The sequence below is a fragment of the Peromyscus eremicus genome, chromosome 15 (genome assembly GCF_949786415.1).
Source record: "Peromyscus eremicus chromosome 15, PerEre_H2_v1, whole genome shotgun sequence".
Classification (NCBI taxonomy): Eukaryota; Metazoa; Chordata; class Mammalia; order Rodentia; family Cricetidae; genus Peromyscus; species Peromyscus eremicus.
The window spans coordinates 6,745,340-6,766,244 of NC_081431.1; the positions used below are offsets into that span (position 1 = coordinate 6,745,340).

Genomic DNA, 20,905 nt, shown 5'->3' on the forward strand with positions numbered 1-20,905 from the left:
GCTTTCCTGCTCTCACACACACAGGCCTGGCTCCCCTGCTCCCCTGCCAACAGGTCAGCTCTAGTGCACTGCCCAGGTGAGGTGCTGTGCCCCATCTCCCACCTGCTACAGCTGGTGAGGGGCAGGACCATTTCTTCCAATTTCGTGGCTCTCAGGCCAGCTTGCTTTCTGCCACAGGTGGCAAGGGGCAAGGGGAGGGGGCATTTTTTCTTCACCCATGACACCCCATGAGCCACATTTTCTTTATCTGCATCTCCAACAGCAAACTCTCCACCCTGACTACTTTATAAAATCCACAGGAAAATGAGATGCAGCTAGTTATGTGGTAGAACTTTGGAGAGTGTAAATTTCCCCACAGATATTTTGTGCTGAAGTTTGGACCTGGATATCCCCAAAGCAAGCCCATGTGCTGATGGCTTGTTCCTCCAGCCTTGCTGCCATTGGGAGGTGGTGAGACCTTTGGGGGAAGGACTTGGTGGAAGAAATGACATCATTGGCTTCGTATCCTTGAAGGGTATGTGCACACCTCAGCAGCTTCCTATACGTTTGCTTCCTGGTGGTCAGTAGGGTAGCAGAGTCCATCACGGTACTCTCCCAGCCAAACTGTACAGTCTTAGCACAGACCCTAAGGCAATCTTGCCACTGACCATGGACTATGCGCTTCTAAACTAGGAGCCCGCACAAGGCTCTCCCTGCCTGTGAGCTGATTATTCTCAGGTGTTTGTTGTAGTAACAGGAATTCTAAAACACAGATCTTCTGTCTCCATTTTCCCTGGTAAGAGGGCGTGTGCCCCTTGTTGCCCATGGCTGCTACTGGCACATTCTCACTTCTTCCTTCCTGATTTCCCTTCCTCCTGCTTAGAAAATCTCCTGCTTTTTGTCATAGCTTGGTTGGTGTGGTCACTTCATTTCCATATCACCGACTGATTGAAGAGAAATGGAAGACTATTTTTTCGCAGGGTGGGAACAGGATCTCATCATGTTGCCCAGCCTGGTCTGGAACTTGCTTGATAGTCCAGGTTGGCGTCAAGCTTGTAATCCTCCTGCCTCAGCTTCGAGGGTACTGAGATTACATGCATTTACCACCACACCTGGCCTGCATCACTTTTAGGAGGGACAATCTCCTGTCACACTTTGCTGTTCTTACCTTTCATGGAAGGGTGTGACAAGAATGTTGCAAGAAGCCAGGCCGCGGCATCATGGCAGTTGTACGAGAAACACGATGACCAGCTGTACTGAGATACTGTTTTCCAACAAGATGGCTTTTCTTTTGCTCCTGGGCTTTGCAATATTCTCGGCCTCACCATCCTTGCCCCAAATTCATAGATCCCAACTTGTCTTTCCTTCTCAGCTCAGTCACAAAGTCTTTCCCAACCTTTCTGGTCTGGACCGGGTATCCTTACAAGACTCTTCAAAAGCATCTGGGGTCACAAAGTCCACTTTGTGCTGACACAGATGCTCTTTGTCACACCACCCGGCCCCCAAACACCCAAGCAAGTTCTTCACTTAGGCTTCAGGTCCTAGATGATAATTCTTGCTTGTCTATAGCTGCTGGTGCTAGTATAATGACTGCCTATTAGTAGGTACTACATAAATACACTCTTTACATATATTATATAAACATATGTAATATAAATATATGTTGTTGGAGACCAATTCTAGAACCTTGTGCATGATAAACAAATGCTCTATCATTGAGACATATGCCCAGACTCTTAATACATGTACATATATACATGCAAATATATAAAACACATTTTTTGAGAATTTCATGCTTAAATATTTTATTTACCTCATATCCACTTCTCCCCCTCCCCTCCAACTCCTACCAAGCTCCCCAACTCTCTCTCAACTTCTTGATTTCTTCTCTAATTATAACTGTTACTCATGCACAGTTACACACACACACACACACACACACACACACACACACACGGGGCAGGGCTGACACACACTGATCAGTCTAGGCTGCAATCAATGACTGCAAGGAGAGGGATCGAACTCCTGGCAGGTTCTCTAATCTCGAGTGAGCCCTAAGTGCGTACAGTGAGTAGCAAATAGACTTGTCAGGGTGTTTAACAATTTTCACAAATCAGTAAAGTTTGTGGATAAAGCAGGATGTTCATAAGCTCAAAGTCAGCTTGGGCTATGCAGCGAGTTCAAGGCCAGCCTTGGGAATTTAGTGAGATGGTTTCAAAACAAGTAAGAAGTGGGCTGGGGCAAAGCTCTGCGGGAGAGTGCCTGTCAAAACTGGGTAAGTTGCTGGGTAGACCCTAGTACCACCACAAATGAGAAAGTTTGTTTCTCATGTTCAATTTATGGCATTTTGGCAGGCAAAAGCAACCGGGAGTGTAGGTTTTAAAAGCCCTTATAATGTTACAACAGTAGCACATCTATTCATTTTGGATCCTGCAAGTGTGTTTGAGAGCCCTTCACAATCTTGACTTGATTGCAGGTGGCAGATAAAAGCCGGGGACTGTATGGGATGAAAACCCATTCATTTAAGAAGGAGAGTCCACTGATGTGATATTTAACTGACAGCAGAGGCTGGAAAGCAGGGCAACTGTGCTCTGTCTTGAAGCCTTTCAAAACGTTATTTATTAAGGAGTTTTTCTTTATGAGCAGTGTGATAAATCCCAATAAAGTCAAAAACATATGATTTTAAAGAACATTTCAACCTAGAGGGACAGATGGAGCGAGTATCCACGGCAAGTGCCATGCAGCAGAGGGCTGGTTTTTGTCAGCCAGATGCTGCAGGAATAGAAGGGGCTCATGGCTGACCTGGCCTTGGATTTGAGCAGGATGATGAAGGGCCGCAGAAGGGGAACCAGCATTTGAGGGAGGTGCCAGGTACCTGGAAGGAAGCTCCTCACCCCCATGGAAGCTTCTAAATCTCATTCTTCCGAAGGCATTGGGTGTGGGTTGATCTGCTTCCCATAGCAAGCTCCTATGATCTCACTAGATGACTGCCTTGGGAGTAAGCAGGAGCGTTGAGCTACCTCATACGGCACTGGAGTAAATTTTGATCAGCACACTTTATTTCCTCTCCTTATCCCTTCCCTCTGTGCGCTTTCCTGTCTCCCCTGGAACTTTCCATTCCTGGAATTTGACATGTTCACTGCCTGTGGTTAAGGGAGGCACAGTCATGGTTCATGCTGAATATAGCATTACTCTGTTTATTTAACTGCAGTGTATATGAATTATGTAACTAAAGTGGACTCGTTCTGGCTCTATATGTAACACACACACACACACATACACACACACACACACACGCACGCACGCACGCATGCACACACACACACACACACGCACACACACACACACACACACAAACACACACAGTCCACTCACTGCCCTAATTGGAAGTTACTTTAGAACTTCAAGAATAAAAAATTGCCAATCAATGGAATATACCAGAAAGGCACACACAGTTTATCTACTTCTTGTTCTTTATTCTCCTTTGACTTAATTTAAAACTATATATCCCTATTGAAGGACAGACTTAAAAAATTTAAATAACTGGTTTTGAATGCATCCAGATTATGTCACTGATTACCATGAAACAAGCTGACCTAAAAGTATGATGGAATTGATTGACATGAGGGGGACTGTCAGAGAGAAACGGAGTGGAGTCTGCATTAGTGGCAGCCTCTCACTAGGCCTACTCAGCCATGGGCAGAGAGTTCAGTATACCTTACCTATGAAGGAGCGTGTATTTACATCTCCTGAATAAACTATCTCCTCTGCTGAAGAGCACAGTCTGTCCATTGCTACCCTGCCCACGGGATTGAGAGGGCCTCTGGTCACAGTGCAGATATGGGTGGTGGCATTGAAGTCACACTGCCCACAGTGTGCTGTGGCCTCCATGGATGCTGGGCAGACAGTTGCACATACTTTGGTTTCCTGTTGGGAAAAGGGAGAAGTAGGTTTGGGAACTTCCTTGAGCCATGTGGAATGCATTTCTGTATCACTTGAATGAAATATTTTCCTCTCATGATAAACAAACATCCTAAAACACGTAGAAGAAAATGGTTTGTACCCCAGAAAGAGCAGAGACATCGAAAGGCCATCAGTCTGGATTACATTTGACTTTTGTGTCTTCCTAGCTCTGGGAACTTTCAAAGCCTCGGGCGCATGAGTGCACGAAATGGAAACTGAATTCACCAGGAAGGTTTGGTCTGTGAATAAATGACCTCACACCTGAAGTGCCTCAAGCTCAGAGCATACGTGACAAATATGAACCTTAGTTTGTGTGTGAACCTCACCATTCTCATGTGGTATTTTGGAGAAAATAGAGGATGAGAATCCAAACTTCTATGCTGTAAGAAAAATTGGCACTGGGACCAGCAAGATGACTCAGGGCTTAGAGGCCCCTGGTGCCGAGTTGGAGCCCTGAGTCCAATCCCTGGGTCCCACATGGGAAGGAGAGAACCACCTCCACAGAGATGTCCTCTGACTTCTACACTGTCCCTCATTCTGCCTGGTACAAAGGTGTCCACGACCCCAAGACACAAATAAATAAATGTAACAAAAATTGAGAGAAGACAAGTTAGACCCACAAAACATGGCATTAAAAACTTAAGCATTGCATATTGTCGTTATAACTATTTACACTTGTAAGTCTCTTCTCTGAGGAATCTAGATGCTTTACAGTTACTGCTGAGTGCTCCAATCTGAAGAAATTAAGTGCTCAATCATTTTAAATTTTGGGAACTACAGAGAAGGTAATACTCATATAAGACACAGATTCACATTATATTCCTGCATATAAGTAATAAATAGAATTTGATTATTTTTCTTCTCTCTTTCATGAAAGGTTAAATTCTCTCCAAGTTCATCAAAATAACACTTCTTCATAAAAACATGGTAGGAATTTCATTTAAAAAAAAGGCAAAGCAAACACATGTTTATCTGTCCATTTAAAACCTGTCCCAATGCAAGTAAAACAATGGATATACACAGGAACTTAATACATAAAGTTTAAGGACATGGCAGGGATGTAATCCACGGGCGTGTCAATATTTGTCCAAGTTAGAGAGCTGCTCCCTGGAGCAGACCCGGTACCTGTGCTGGGCAGAGCCACTTTCTCCTTGAAGACACCGATCTCCAAGCCTACGTGTGTTAGCGAGGCCCTCTAATTGACTCTACGCCGAGTACCAAAGCAAAGGCAGTGGGAGCTGCAAACGGTACCCCAGGACGACCCAGCCAGATGTCCCCACTTTCCCTGTCCGCTGAGATCCTAGGGCCATTGGTGAAGTACCAGGAGGTGAGTGGCTTGCAAAGGAGCTGCCTGGCTAGTACTGGATGTGACAGGAAAATTTCTAAAAAGAAAACTGCCCAGAGGGGAGATCTGAAGCTTGTTTACCATACCCTCCCAACTCAAAAAAAAAAAGAAAAGAAAATTAAAAACGGAAACTGGTATTTTTGTGGAGTTATTCATATACTAAAATGTTTGGTGATCATTTTCTTTCCTTCCTTCCTTCCTCCCTCCCTCCCTCCCTTCCTTCCTTATTCTTTTTTCCTTCCTTTCTCTTTCTTTCTTTCATTCTTTTTTTTTTTTTTTTTTTGAGACAGGGTTTCTCTGTGTAATAGTCCTAGCTGTCCTGGAACTCACTCTGTAAACCAGGCTGGTCTCGAACTCACAGAGATCCACCTGCCTCTGCCTCCCGAGTACTAGGATTAAAGGGGTGCACCAGCACCACCTGGCAATTGTGATCATTTTCTAATGTATACATATAGGTCAAGCTGCATACTACTCTGTCTTTGTCTCTCTCTCTCACACACACATACACGCACATGTCAATCACATCTCAATAAGGCTGAACATCACATTCTATGGAGCCATCACTTTAGCACGTTCTATGGAGCTACCATTTTAGCAGAGTCTATTTAAGCAGTAAAACTCTGAAATGTGTGGTTGACTTAGTGGTTAGGCGGGATTGATAAACAGCAACAATGGGAGGGGGAAGAAACTGGAGTTATATAAGTGGCCATCTCTGGTATGGCATGAAAAAAAAACTGTCTCAGGATGGCTCTATGGGATGGGTCCTGAGACAGGATGTCAGCCGTGGTGTGCTGTTCCTGGCTGCCATTGGCAGTGCATGCCTGAATGAGACAAGATGAACAAGAGCTTGTGTGACTGAGAGGGACACAGAGGCCACACTGGGAGGATAGTCAGGACCCAGATTGAAAACAGGGAAAGGGAAAAGTAAATCTGCAAGGTGCACACTAGGAGCACCCTATGAGTTCTTACTGTTCCTACATAGCCGGAAGCTAGGCAAACCCTACTGCTGATCTAGGGTAAAGTACTGGGGTACTTGTTAGGACTCTTGACCACGTGACTCCTTGACTGACAGGTGACTACCCTGCCATGCTTCCCATTGATAGACAGATCATGACCATGCACAGCAAGCCTTACTGTGAGAGGTTAACGGGTTCAGGGCAAGCAAAATAAACCAAGAAGAGTCAAATCTGTGCTAAATAAGCAAATAATACCATTCAAAAATAAGCAAACCAACACCCTCAGAATCATAAACATAGCTATTCCCCTCCCCAAACCAAAAAAACCTTAAGACAAAATGGTTCTATTTCTTTTTTAACTAATAGAAATGTTGAAAGATAAATCCACAGCAATACCTCAGTGAGGTGAAAAATGATGAACTAATCAGTGGACAAGGAACAGCTAGAAGGGAAATAATGAAAGACAGATTTAAGAAGATCAGGACCAACTAAGATGTGAGAACTAAGGCAAGAGCAGCAGTATCCTCAAATGAATAATAAAGCTGCACCCCCAGAAGGGAAGGTGGGGAACTCCAGGCTAAAATGACATCCCCACACATCATTTTAAGGTTGGGATGCAGCTCACTGATAGATTGGGTGCTTGTCTGGCATGTACAAGGCTGTGTGCTTCACTTCCGATGCGATAAGACAAGCAGACTGACTGTGGATCATAGCAGGTCCACACAGAGGCTTATTTTCATGAAGTAAGATAGTAAGAACACATATTGAGGGAGGAAACAGAGAGGCGAAGGCTGGCACTCAGCTTGCTTTCTCTGCCTATCCCATAGCACACACTGCCTGGGGTCAGTGCTCCACCTCAGTCATTTCCTCCGGAAAACAGCCTCACAGACACACCCAGAGGTGTGATTCCAGGTTATTCCAAATCACATGAGGTTGACAGTTGAGGCGAGTCATCACAGTGGGCAGCTACAGCACCCCGGGCTGTGCTGTGCAGGGGCCAGAGAGGATGGTGCTCGGTCTGGGAGCACATACTTCCTGTCATCCACTCATCTGAAGTGCTGGGTAAAGCTTCCCTGAGAACAGCTAATCATTAGGAATTCCTTTAGAATTCATTGCACTAGCATCAATCATGACAAACTCATTCGGTATTAATATGGATAGAATGCAAAAATGAATAATGCACACGTGAGATTTTATATTCCTATTTTAGAAAAATAGTTATGAACAATGTATTTCTCTTTCCACCGTCAAAGCAGCACCTCCGAGAGGCTTTCTATCAATTACCTTCATCCCCATTCCAGTTGAAATCTCGTCAGAACAAACATATTTCAAAGGATTATATCCAACTCCATTACAGCATCGCTGGCTCTCTGGAATAAGTTCAGTGTCGCAGCATTTCACTGGCACTGGGTCATTCTTTTTAACGTGTGCTTTAGACTCGCCACTGGAAGCTGAGCAGCATATGGTATCTGACATATTCACATAATCCTGCCCACAACACAGCATTCCTGCAACAATAAAATGTTATATATGAATATCAAATAAAAAAAGGGAAGAAAACTGAGGCAGCCATAAAGCTTGGTATAAAAACGTCAGACTCGGGCAGTTTCAGTGAAGGAGTCCTAGTAAAGGTAGCGTTTCCCCACCAAGGTGATTTAGATGTGTGATGAGGGTCCTTCTTACCAAGAGTGCCAGGCACTCATTAGGAAAAGAACACACAAGAGGAACCATTCGGAAATCATTCAGCTGGGCCAGACTCTGCCCGCACTCCATTAAAAAAAAAAAAAAAAAATTGGGTTTCTGTCAAAACTGCCTGCCCCCTTTGTGATGATAACATCATGTTGCACAAGTAGGTTAGCTAGATTAAAAGATCCTAGAGAGAAAGCTCCAGAAATTCACAAGGGAGGCTAGGTCACCCAGGCACTCTGGGATAAGAGCCAGGCAGAGTGGAAATGTAGTGACATCCAGATGAGCAGTCCTGGGTAAGAGCTGTGTACACCCCTGGCTGTCTTTGTCTGGGGTGTGGTATTTGTGTCTCATGGAGTCTGAAACAGTCATAGTCATCCTTTCTCCCAGAATTAGAATGGGTATGTACAACCAAGCCAGGGATACTGCTCAGCTTGTAGAGTGCTTGCCTATGCTTGGTCTCTCGTCAGTACTGCATAAACCAGATGACATCACACTCCCGTGATGCCAACATTAGGGAGGTGGAGGCAGAAAATAAGAAGCAAGTTATTTTCAGTGATATGTTGAGTGTAAGACCATCTTGGGATTCTGCGGTGCCTAAGATGATAATAACAGAAACAAAGAGCCAAGAGTCTTCATCTCTAATAATTCAGCTACATCTCTAATAATTCACATCAGAAGGGGAGATAATGAGTAACACAGTGACCACAACAGTGACCACAACTGGTCAAGATGCAGAGATGCAGAGGCTATGGCATGCTCAGTCCTAAATGGAATGCGCACCACATGCCCTCTTCCCAAGGTTCAGGGACCACTGTGGAATGATGATTAGACTGTGGCTGACTCCAAGGAAACACTGCCTTCTAAACACAGCCGAGCAGTCAATCACAGTGGTTATTGGTTAGGACATCATACACAATCTCGGTGCAAGCCAAAGTCATCCCAAATGCCAGCACTGAGTGGGGAGTTGGCAGGAAGTCTCTCCACTACTGGGGAGCTAAAGGCAATTGTTAGCCGCTAGCGAAGGGAGAGTCACTTTTTTCTAAGAGTGTGGTCTCTGGTAAGATGATCATTCTCTAGTGGAAGGCCAAACATTTAAGAATATATTTAAGAAAAACAAATGGGCCTTGATGGGTTTAAAAAAGGTAAAAAAAAAAATGGATTCAAAATAATTGGGTGGGTATTAGAGATCTGGAAGAAGTTGGGGAGGTGGGTGACCATGATCAGAACCCATTGTACAAAATTCTAATAAGCTAAGTACACCACAAACCACACATGCACCCAGAAAAATGAGCATGGCAGCCAGCCACTATTTTCTGAGCCTCATGCAGCTCTGGATCTATCAGACGACATGGTTGTGAGGCTGGGGACAGTGGCGCAAGGGAGAATCACTGATTCTCACATCGGAAGAGACCCACATACCTGAAGGGTCAACAGACTTTTCTCCCACTGACCAAATGCCCATCATTTGTTGCCATAGAAGAAACCCAGCATAAATTTAGACATAAAAGCACTAGTTAAATAAACAATTCTCTGGAGTCAGATTATGCTAGAAATCAAGGTGTCTAGATGGCATGTCGCCATGCTGGCTTATTAGAATTTGCATCTGGCCGTAAAGCAGTACAACCCGATGAATGATTCATTTTAATTAGAGTTCTGTTTGTTTATTATTAGTCCTGACTGATAATGCAAAGAACTTCAAATTTCAAGTGTTCCGGGGTCCTGAGTTGTTTAATCTGGTCCTGTACAAACATCCACATTAGGAACAGCACTCCTAATAACAGACCAAAGAATTTTCAAAGCTTCAAAAAAAAAATCATTCAGAAGATCTCAGTGTGGCGGATCTCTTAAAGAAAGACACTACTCAGTCAGGGCTCCGAAGAACCTTCACACTACTGTTTATAATTCAAAAAGATTTCTCAATATTTAAAAATTGTATATATGACTAATAATAGATACTAGTCATTACACAGTTTTGATGTATCATGCTAACCTAAATGTGACAAGTCTTCAAAGTAATTGAAAGTAAACTATGATATTAATAATTTTTATTTTCATTCCCAGGGCATGTTCTCTATAATAAGATATGCACAGCAGGGTTTTCATTGTAGACTAAGTCTTAATTATGTGGATAAAGACAGGTATATTCATGCAAAATGCCAATGCCTACTTATAAAGGTATGCTCTCATTCACACAAAAACAAAAGTGAACGCCATGGGCTTAAATTTGGGATTGTTTGGACATTATTTTTCTGCTGCCTTCAGATCATATGTTTAAATACAACCTTGGTTTCTCAACTGCCACTTTCTTCCTCTTGTAATTTTCTTAAAACTATTCGTGTTTCCATTTTAAAGAGCAATCAAAATCTGAAACCTGGCCTTTTAGGGAGGAGAGTACAATCTCCCCCTCCACTCTCAAATTACTGCATGGCTTCACCATGCTTTAAGTATGAAATCAGAATGCAGACATTGACCTAATTCGAATCCCTAATCAGTCATCGGATCGCTCTGAGGGACTTTTGACAGGTCAACTAAAATTTTGATAATGAACTGTTTTTATACGAGGGGAGAAAAAAAAAAAAGGATGCTTTCTTTGACAAAGGGCTTCATCTTGGCTTTTCTGAATTGAAAATTTTCAGGCAAGATTTCACTCACATAACAAGAAGTGACTCCCTTTCTAGTTTCCTTGGTAAACCATTACTTCTTTAATTATTATCAACCTTGTTCCAGTGTGATAAATTGCTAATTACTTAATACTCTAATCAGCGTTCATTCTTTGCACAGATAAACCATGACAGTGCCATTAATTTAAATAGTAATTTCACTTAATGGCCAGAACGGCACACCAGATTTTTATGCAGCATTTTCTGAAGTCTGCATCCATCACTGTGATATTCTGACATAAAGATGTCTGACGTGCACTAACTCACTTAGGGAGAGCAGATGTTGCAAAGCGGGGCTTGGTAGTAATACCCATGGTGCATCACTTCAGCATGAATGAGCTGCAAATCTAGAGACAGACCAGCTTCCGAAAGGCATGGCAACAACCTTTGACCCCTGCCTAATTTATCACACACAGCACTTGACTTTTGAACTTTGACACACAGAAGTCACAATCTTAAATATGCCCAAAGAAAAACAAAATAAGTCATGTATTATTGATGGCTTGGTCTGTTCTTCCAAAGGCTCTTCATTACATTTGTATGAATGTGGAGAGTGTCTTTGAACGAGACACAGATATTATCAAGGTGTACATGTGTAGAGGTTTATATTTCAGATCCACTTGCGTACACAGTCTTTCACATCGTCTATACAGTCAGTGGATGACTTCTATTGTAGACAGTGGAGAAACGAATTAGAAGAAGCTTGAAATCATATTATCAAGTACGGCACCAGCATTTATTTAATGCCCAGGACTAATGAGGAAATATTTATCAACACATCTGCCTGATAATTTGTAAGTGGTTTAAGTCTATAAAATGTGCTATACATTTTCCAGAGAAGACTAAAAAATAAACACCTTACTTCTGAGATACAAACAGTAATGTAGTAAAAATCAGTCCTGGGTAAGAAAACTCATATTGAACTCTGGCTCTCGCTAGGGACCTTCATACTTTGGGACAAAGGGTTCTGTATTTCAGGCACAGAAGAGAGAAGAAATGGATTATAATTAGCCCTTCGAACAAACTTAGAAAATTAGGGGCAGAGCACTTAAAAAAAAAAATCTTGCTTGTGATCACCAGTAGATGGCACTATGGCTACCATCACAAAACTGAGGAAGACCATCAGGACTGCTCCCACACCACTGCCATACATTTTAGAACACGTATATACTCTATTTTCCAAAAGACCATCAGGGTTGTATGGAGATATTTTGGGAGCAATCTCTTCCAGTCAGCTCTTGTACCATGGACTCCTGTGGCTATCCCACCCCTCCTTTAAAAAAAAAAAAAAACTTGAAAATTCCGTCTTAGGAAAAATGTGCATTTTTCTGGAGGTCCTCATTAATTTTTCTCAAAGCATAATCTAGGGCATGTAAACCCAGAATCCTGCTATGAAACAATTTCAGGAGCGTTTCCTATCAAAGACTATGTGGACCTGATTTATATTACATATATCTATCTATCTATCTATCTATATATATGTATCTTCTAAAGGCAGGGAATGATCTTGGTCATGGCTAACAGAAAATCTCCATCCTCTCTGAATGATAGAGAAGGTTTTAATTTTGTCTTTTAATATTAAGTGATGCATCAAGTCCAAGCCAAGATTAACAGCGTACATGATAAAACCATATATGCAAAACACTAAGGGGAAAAATGTGTAATAAAGAGATTTAAAATATACTTGGAGAAAGTGGTTAAGAATACATATCCGCGGGAATGACTTTCATCCCAAGATACCTGTATAACACTCCCACACAACTCATCTGCCCAGAGAGAGCACTAAAAAACATAAACGCTACCCTAGTACTTCTGTTCCTGCGGCATCTGTTAATTCACTCCATTTATAAAATACATATTGACAAAGACAACTGAACTGGGACCAGGGAGATTTGATTTGGTGTGAGAAAGTCAATTCAATGTGATTTTGTTAAAGGGCTCCTGCAGGCAAATAAAAGAGTTTAAGTAATAAAGTACATAAGGAGATGTTTTACGAGCCGGGCCGGTGTCGCGGCAGGCTCACGATGCCAGGCGGTGAGAGAGGCCGGGTTTTGGAACTGCCTCCTCCAGTGGGTCTGGAGAGTGGCTAGGGTGGAGAGGAACAGGTCTGCGAGCGCTCATAATCGTCTGGGGAGACCTGAACGAGAGACAGCAGAGGAGGAGAGAGGGCTCAGAACCTGGCTGTTTTCAGTGTGTCTCAAGGTCAAAGTAATAAAGAGACTTTCTCCTTTGTTTTACAAGTACTGAGCCTCTGCCTCCTCCACTGTGGCTACCGGAGTTAATGGAGGCAGAGACAGCATTGCAGAACCATGTCAGTCTTGCTTCATGGGACCCGAGGAACGTCACAGTTTAAGAAAGGCTTCAGTGGGTGCTGGTGAGAGGACTCAAGAGTACTCAGCAGTTAAGGTACTGCTCTCACAGCAGCTTCAAGCTCAGTTCTCTGCAATTATATCAGATGGTTCACAAACCACTTCTAGGGGATCTGATGCCCTCAAATGGTCTCCACAGGCACCTGCAAGCATCTGCACATGTCCCTCACACACATACACATAATTAAAAATAATAAAAATAATTTCTTTGGAAAAAACCATTTGACTGGTTAGCTATCACCATCATAACTGATGCAGAAAACATAATTCTGAAACTTGGGTCTATGGATGAACTTCAAGGGTATAAAGATGGAAGGCAATGTGCACGCTTGCTTGCGTGTGTGTGTGTGTGTGTGTGTGTGTGTGTGTGTGTGTGTGTGTGTGGTGCATGCACATGCATGTGTGTGTTTTCAGGGCACTTTAACTGAAAATGAGAAGCTATAACTTGGAAAGAATTCTCCAGAAGGTTAAGAATCCATTTGAGGGCCTTTCCCCTGGTTTCTCTCTGGCAACAGTGCCCTGTCATATCTTTTCTTCTTTGTGTTTTTCTGTCACCCATATTTACTTAGTCCTCGTAAATCAGAGTTCTGACCATCACATCCACTCTCCCTGGAGCACTGACTGAATCCTGGGCTGCCTCAAGCCTGTCTCCCTCTATTTCATTGCGTAGGTGATGTACCACCATAGGCCAAAGTGGCACCATGGGCCTCAGCTCCCACTGGCTCCTTCACTCGGGACCTTACTTGGGGTTTAGGATTCTAACAAGTGTACACCCCACACTTAGCTTTCTCCGTCCACTTAATGAGGTGATCACTTGCTTTTAAAACTATACATGCATTAGACTACTGGAGAAGTGCTGTGGGATGTTCTGTATGGCAAATGTGTTGCTGATTAGTCAATAAATAAAACACTGATTGGCCATTGGCTAGGCAGGAAGTGTAGGCGGGACAAGGAGGAGAATAAAGCTGGGAAGTGGAAGGCTGAGTCAGAGAGACACTGCCAGCCACCACCATGACAAACAGCATGTGAAGATGCTGGTAAGCCCCGAGCTATGTGGCAAGGCATAGATTAATGGAAATGGATTAATTTAAGCTGTAAGAACAGTTAGCAAGAAGCCTGCCACAGCCATACAGTTTGTAAGCAATATAAGTCTCTGTGTTTACTTGGTCGGGTCTGAGTGGCTGGGAGACTGGCAGGTGAAAGAGATTTGTCCTGACTGTGGGCCAGGCAAAAAAACTTTAGCTACAGAGAAGAGAGAGTGCATGTGGGGTTTGGAGAGGAGAATGGCCAAGGTCCATTGCATGCATGGATGAGAATGCCCTAATGAAATTCATTAGCTTTCACAATTAAGACACACTAGCAGAAACTGAAATGCCCAAGAACAAGAAGGAGAGTATGTCACAGACTAACAGACACATTTAAATCTCTTGGACAAGCCAGAAGTAATGCAGATTTGGGGGAGAAAATGAAATCCTAATCATTTTTACACTCAAAGGGCAATTTCTTGAATCCAGACTCAATACATTCTTGTTTGCTGAATGAAAGGATGTGGCAGTAGACTAATTAAGAAAAGGAAAAAACTGCCTGGCTGATTAGTGCCACACACTTGCAATCCCAGCACTTGGATGGCTGAAGCAGAAGATCAGGAGTTCAAGGTCATCCTGCTCTACAGTATGAGATCCTGTGATAAAGAAAACAAAACAAAAGCCAAACAAAACCACCTTTGCTTCTGTGGCTTAAAGCAGTGGGTGTGTTCTACCCTAGAATCAAATCCATTTAAAACAACAACTCATAATCTGTAAGGACACATTTCTGAGGCATAAATATCTTTTCTAAAACCCAAAGCCAAATCAGTGAAAAGAATGGCATTATCTTTCATTTTTGTAAGCCAGTTTAAGGTCTGGTGTTATTGACAGCAACTGAATTCTCCTACCGGCTTCTCTCTGTTGCAATAGCACATGCCATATAGTGCCTGGAAAACGCCACTAGGCACCCAGAAAGGACGGGGACTGCTTAGATGACTCAGTGGCTTGTGGTGCTTGTATCCTAGTTGACTCCAGGGACCTACATGGTGTAAGAAGAGAGTGGATCCACAAGCTGTCCTCCGATCGCCACAGGTGAGCCATGGCATGCGTCCCCATGCCCCTCCACATACAGATCAATAAACAAGTAAATGTAATAAAACTTTAATGCGTAGATTAACTTAGTATTATTATAAAAATAGTTTTGCTCTGACAGACAACCTATAGAGCTTCCTTCAGTTACTCTCTAAAAAAAACGACTAAGGCTGGAGTAGGCACAGAAGTTAACATTTAGGGAGATACGGAGGGTAAAAAAATTCATATACTACTAAAATGAGGTGTGGTGAAGGAAAGATTTAAAGGAAAAATTATGAAATGAAAATGAGGAAGATTAAAAAAAAAGTGGCAGAAGAGATGTCTCAGTTGGTAAAGTGTTTGCCTTGTAAGTACAAGTCCTGAGTTCGATCCCCAGAAGCCACATAAAAAAATTGAGCATTGTAGCACATGCCTGTAGTCCCAGCACCAAAGAAGAAGGGGCAGGCAGGTCCCTGGGGATCATTAGCCATCAATCTAGCCTTTACAGAAAGTTCCATGCCTGTAAGAGGCCCTGTTTCAGGGGAAAAAGGTGGACTGCATCTCAGGAAGGACCTCCACGATTGTCTTCTGGCCTCCACACATATGTATTTGTGCACAGCCACCCCACACGGAGGATATGCACACATGCACACACATGCAAAACATGAAAGTCTCTATTTAATTAAAATTATTCTGATATCAAATGGAGAATTGAAATGAATTTCAGATCATTCCTGAAGTAGTAATACTGAAATGAAACTTTATTGGGACTCGGATCCATGTGCCTACAGTATGGTAACACAAGGCTTGCTGGTTTGCAGATGGGCTGGTGTCATCAAAGAAAACAGAACCCAAGTGGAAAAAAATTAGAGTTTAGACCAGTGGTTCTCAATCTGTGGGTCGCAAACCCTTTAGAGGGGGGTCACATATTGGAGATCCTGCATGTTAGATATTTATATCATGACTTATAACAGTAGCAAAATTACAGTTATGAAGTAGCAATGAAATGATTTTATGGTTGGGGGGTCACCACAACATGAGAAACTGTGCTAAAGGGTCACAGCATTAGGAAGGTTGAGGACACTAGTTTAGATGGACACTACCCACTGCATATAATTAATGTGGTTGGTTCCACAAATATGAAGGTGAGTCACCACAGAGCACTTTCAGAGAAGAAAACATGAAATACTCTGCGATCCTAAGGCGATCCTTGGTACAAATTTCCCTACATCTGACAATCATCCTATCTATGTAGCATTAGAATAATGGGCTGAAGATTATACAAGAGGGTTTTCCTGGACTTCTTTTATAATTTTCTTATTACAAATAAATATTCATTTTACATATCAAAGTTTAAATATCAATTTTGTTTCTTTCCTTGCCCTCCCTTCCCAGTTCAGATCACCCAAACTGTATACTTGATCACTATACAATCTCCAGTAGGCCTCAAATGCTCAGATTTCAATTTCCCCATTACTTCTATTATTGTTACTATTTTGGGGTGCTGAGACTCAAACTCAGGGCCGCACAGACACAAGTGAGTGCTTTGGCACCTTTCCTAGGCTGCACGATAGGAATATAAAAAGATCATGCGGTAGTTGTAAAGATGAATTTTTGCAGTCACGTGCACAGCAACAGACACTACTGATTGGCAATGTGGACTCGTCCAGAGGCAACGCTTGCTACTAATATTAGTACTAGTTACCTAGGAATATGAGAACAAAAAAGTAAAAGATTAATATTTCAATATCGGTAATTATTTTGTCTACTATTAGTACTTATTAGGAAATATTCTTTCATCCAGAAACAAGACATTTATGTGGGAGTTTATTTAGATTTAGTATATTTTTTGGTAGCATTTAAAAAGTTTTTTAAGATGTATTTTTCAAAACATTGTGTGTATTTGTGTGTGGACATTTGCCTGTGGCTGCAGTGTCCGTGGAGGTCAGAAGAGGGCATCTGATCCCCTGGGCCTAGAGTTAGAGGTAGTTGTGAGTGCCACAGCGTGAGTGTGAGTGTGAGGACTGAACTTGGGTTCTCTGTAGCAGCAGCAAGTGCTCTTAACCACTGAACCATTTTTCCAGCCCCCTCGAAAGAAATTTGATGTGTCTTTATGAACTAGACTAGATACACTTAAAAACAAAAGGAGATTTTTAACTGTTACATAGTATATCCTTAATTGTTTCATTAGATGTATTAATGTGAGTTTTAATTATCTGTTTGATTTCCAGGGCCAATCGCTCCTCCTCCCTTCCTCTCAGCTCTCCACATGCTACGGGACAGACACGGGGTCTTACCTGGGAGGTGACTGTACACCATGCCCTTTTCTCCTCCACCACAGCACTTGAAATCCTGGCTCACCATCTCTCCTCCGCAGCACTGCTGCCCACAGCCATCACGGAGCCTCCCAGCACAGCACACCTGGCTCCCGGAGGTGGCATATGGCATTCTGCCACAGCAGGCATCACCAAAGCCGACGGAAACTCGATTGTGCTGCTCATCTGGACAGCATATCTCTCCTGTCAGATTAGGACAATCACAGTTATCGCATGAGTTAAAATATGCCATAAGTCACAGCTAAGTTTTAGTGCAATCGCTTCTACAAGGCTAATGACTGACAGGATGCCTCGGCAGAACGCTGCTCTACTGGGGTTGCAAAATTGCAATAACCCCCCAAACTTTTGCATTGAAGATGGAGTAATGGGTGTGTTTACTTACATCCACGTATGCCAGCTCAGCGGAAGGGCTGTCCCCTTCCTGTTAGTCCCTTTCTTACCCTACCAGGCATGTCTGACCAATGTCATTTTGTGTTAGGCCATGATCATAGCCATCCTTAGCTCTGCAGTCCATAAACCACAGGTTAGATGTACCTGCCAGGACAGACTGGCATCTACTTTCCTGTCATTTTTACATACATATGATTTTATATATCTAAATAAAATCCAAGAACCACAAAGGAGAAAAAAAATATATGGTGTTATTTTCCTGAGATAGATTGTCTTTGTAAAATGATTTCCAGTTTCACCCACTTTCCTTCAAACATGACTTTGACCCTTTTTATGACTGGAAAAAAAAAAAAACAAAAACAAAACTCCATCGTGTGTGTACCACATCTCCTTACTCATTCCTCTGTTTCTGATGCTCAGACCGGTTCCATCACTCAGCTCCCGTGAGTAGTGCTCAGCAAAGGCTGCTGTGGTACGCTTTCATGAGGTCCTCTGGGTAAATACCCGGAAGCGATACAGCTGGGTCATGTGGAAGCTCTAGCTTCAGTGTTTGAAGGAACCTCCTTCTTGACTCCATCATGACTCTTCTGTTTACATTTTCACCACCAGCACAGAATGCTGCCTCCCCTCGTCCGTCCACATCCTCACCAGCATTCCTTGCTATTTGTTTACAGAAAGAAGTGTGAGAAGCTTGAGGTCCTTTTAATTTGCATTTCTTTGGTGGCCAGTGAGGCTGAATTTCTTTTTTCATGTTATTGAAAACTTTATGGTTGTATTTCATGGTGAATCATCTACTCATTTCATTAACTCATTTATTATGTTTTTCGATTTCTTACTTTTTGAGTTGTTTATTCTAGATCGGTAGTTTTCTACTTGAGTCGCAACCCCCACGGGGTTCACATATTAGATATCCTGTATATCAGATATTTACATTATGATTCATAACAGTAACAAAATTATAATCATGAAGTAACAATGAAATAACTTTATGGTTGGGGGGCGGTCACCACAACATGAGGAACTGTGTTAAAGGACCACAGCTGGGTCTGGAGAGATGGCTCAGAGGTTAAGAGCACTGACTGCTCTTCAAGAGGTCCTGAGTTCAATTCCCAGCACCCACATGGTGGCTCACAACCATCTGTAATGAGATCTGGTGCTCTCTTCTGTGTACAAAATAAATAAATAAATCTTTAAAAAAAAATAAAAAAAAATAAAGGGCCGCAGTATTAGGAAGGTTGAGAACAAGTGAGCAGAGCTAGGTATCAGTCCCTTGTCAAATCTATAGCTGGCGATTCTCCCATTTTGCTGGCTGTTTTTACTGAACAGTTTCCTTTGTTGTGTAGAAACTTGTTCAATTCTTGAAATCTCATTTGTCAGTTGTCACATTTTCCTAAGTGACTAGATAGCTGTTCAGAAGTCCTCGCTGATGCCAATGTCTTGAAGTGTTTCTCCTACTGAGAAAATTATTTCTTAATAAGGATATATTTACTTAACCAAACAAAACTCTTAAAACAGGAAGATAATTAAATGAGAGGAAGTAAAATATTATATTTAGCTAGGCACATTCATAATTTGCAGGGTTATGAGACATAATAAATTTCCCTAGAGCTTGTACATGCACAATGTCAGCATGTGAGATTCTGAGAATAAAGCTAATATTTAAAAAATTTAAATAAAAGAATACCTTAGTCCTTGGCTTGGTGTTTTTAGACCAACAATTTAAAAATTCCAGATATCTAGTTTGTTGTTGCTGGCTATTTTTTTTTTTTTCCGGTAGCTTTATTTCGGTATGAAGGGGCCTTGAAGAGAATTTACAAAACTGCTTATCTTGGTGATATCTCAGAAATGGCTGACAGTATTTGGGAGATCTAGACCATATACTTCAGCTCCTCTTTACTTCCCATGACCCAAATCTGGTTGATTTCCTTCCTCCTTCCTGAATCTTGACTTCCTTTTCTCTTGCCCATCTCTCCTCTTTATCACACCCCTGCAGCAGTTTCTTCCCATTTCCTGTACTGCCTTCTTAGGCATTTCTCTTTCCCTGGACCCTATTCCTTGACTATATTTCCAAGGTGTATGGGTACAGTGGCCATGCCAAATAGTTGGATGGTTTTAAAACATGGCCCATAGGTTATATAATGTAAGCAATGAGTTCCAAGCTTTACTAAGGAAGGGTCCAAGTTCAATAAGAACTGAGGGAGCTCATGGTCTTGGATGTCCTTGTTCTCTATTAATTAGTTCATCTTCTCATGAGACCTACAGTGTAGAAGCAAGATGAACTGACAGGAAAACCATGGGACAGTATCTGCCTGTGTTTAAAGACCTGAAGAGTAGGAAAATAAGACAAGAATTCATTGCAGCTATCCTACAGGTCTTTCCTGTTCCAATTCATTGCTCAAAAGACTGTGCTACTAGACAATAACCACAAATTTCTAGAAATACAAATTTAACAAGACTGAACCACAAAATATAAAAAAATCTGAAGAGACTCAGAAATTCATAGCAAGATTATTTGATTTACCAAGAAACTCCCCATAAGAAATACTCTGGACAGATGGCTTCCTCGGCAAATTCTACTTATCCTTAAAAAAAAAAAAAAATTAACACCAGTGTCTTCTTCCAGAAAAATTGAAGAGTGGGGAATAACTCCTAACTTAACTGTGAGTTATACAATACCCTGATACTAAAACCAGACAAAGACACTTAGAATAAAAAAAAAAAACTGTAGATGACAATACTGATTCTGAAGAAAAAAAACTAGAAAAGAAAAAATATCATAGAACTAAATTTAAAATCACATTAAAAGAACAACATTTCACGACCAAGTAGGATTTATTCTGAGAATGGAAAATTAGTTAACAAGACAATATGGCACAGTGAGTGGATGGGAGTCCACTGCAGCACAAATCTGACAGCCTGAGTTCAATACCTGGGTCCCTCAGTGGAAGGAGAGAACCTACTCCTCCAACCTGTCCTCTGACTTCCACCAGAACACCATGGTATGCATAGACAATAAAACACAGTTCAAAGAGATTAAAAACATTTTAAAATTATGTGTATATTTGTGGGATGTTTGCATGCTAGCACAGGTGCCCATGGAGACCAGAAGATGATGCCGGATA

General features: G+C 42.1%; 1 protein-coding gene across 1 annotated transcript in view; it reads right to left on the reverse strand.

Moving 5' to 3' along the window:
• The window catches only part of Ush2a (usherin), a 697,985-nt gene that overhangs the window by 145,427 nt on the left and 531,653 nt on the right, over positions 1–20,905 (reverse strand). The window contains exons 49-51 of the mRNA XM_059281179.1: positions 17,355–17,576; positions 7,528–7,751; positions 3,702–3,906 (exon numbers count right to left, since the gene is read on the reverse strand). Coding sequence (XP_059137162.1) covers positions 3,702–3,906; positions 7,528–7,751; positions 17,355–17,576 — 651 coding nt within the window. The remainder of the gene's footprint in view (positions 1–3,701; positions 3,907–7,527; positions 7,752–17,354; positions 17,577–20,905) is intronic.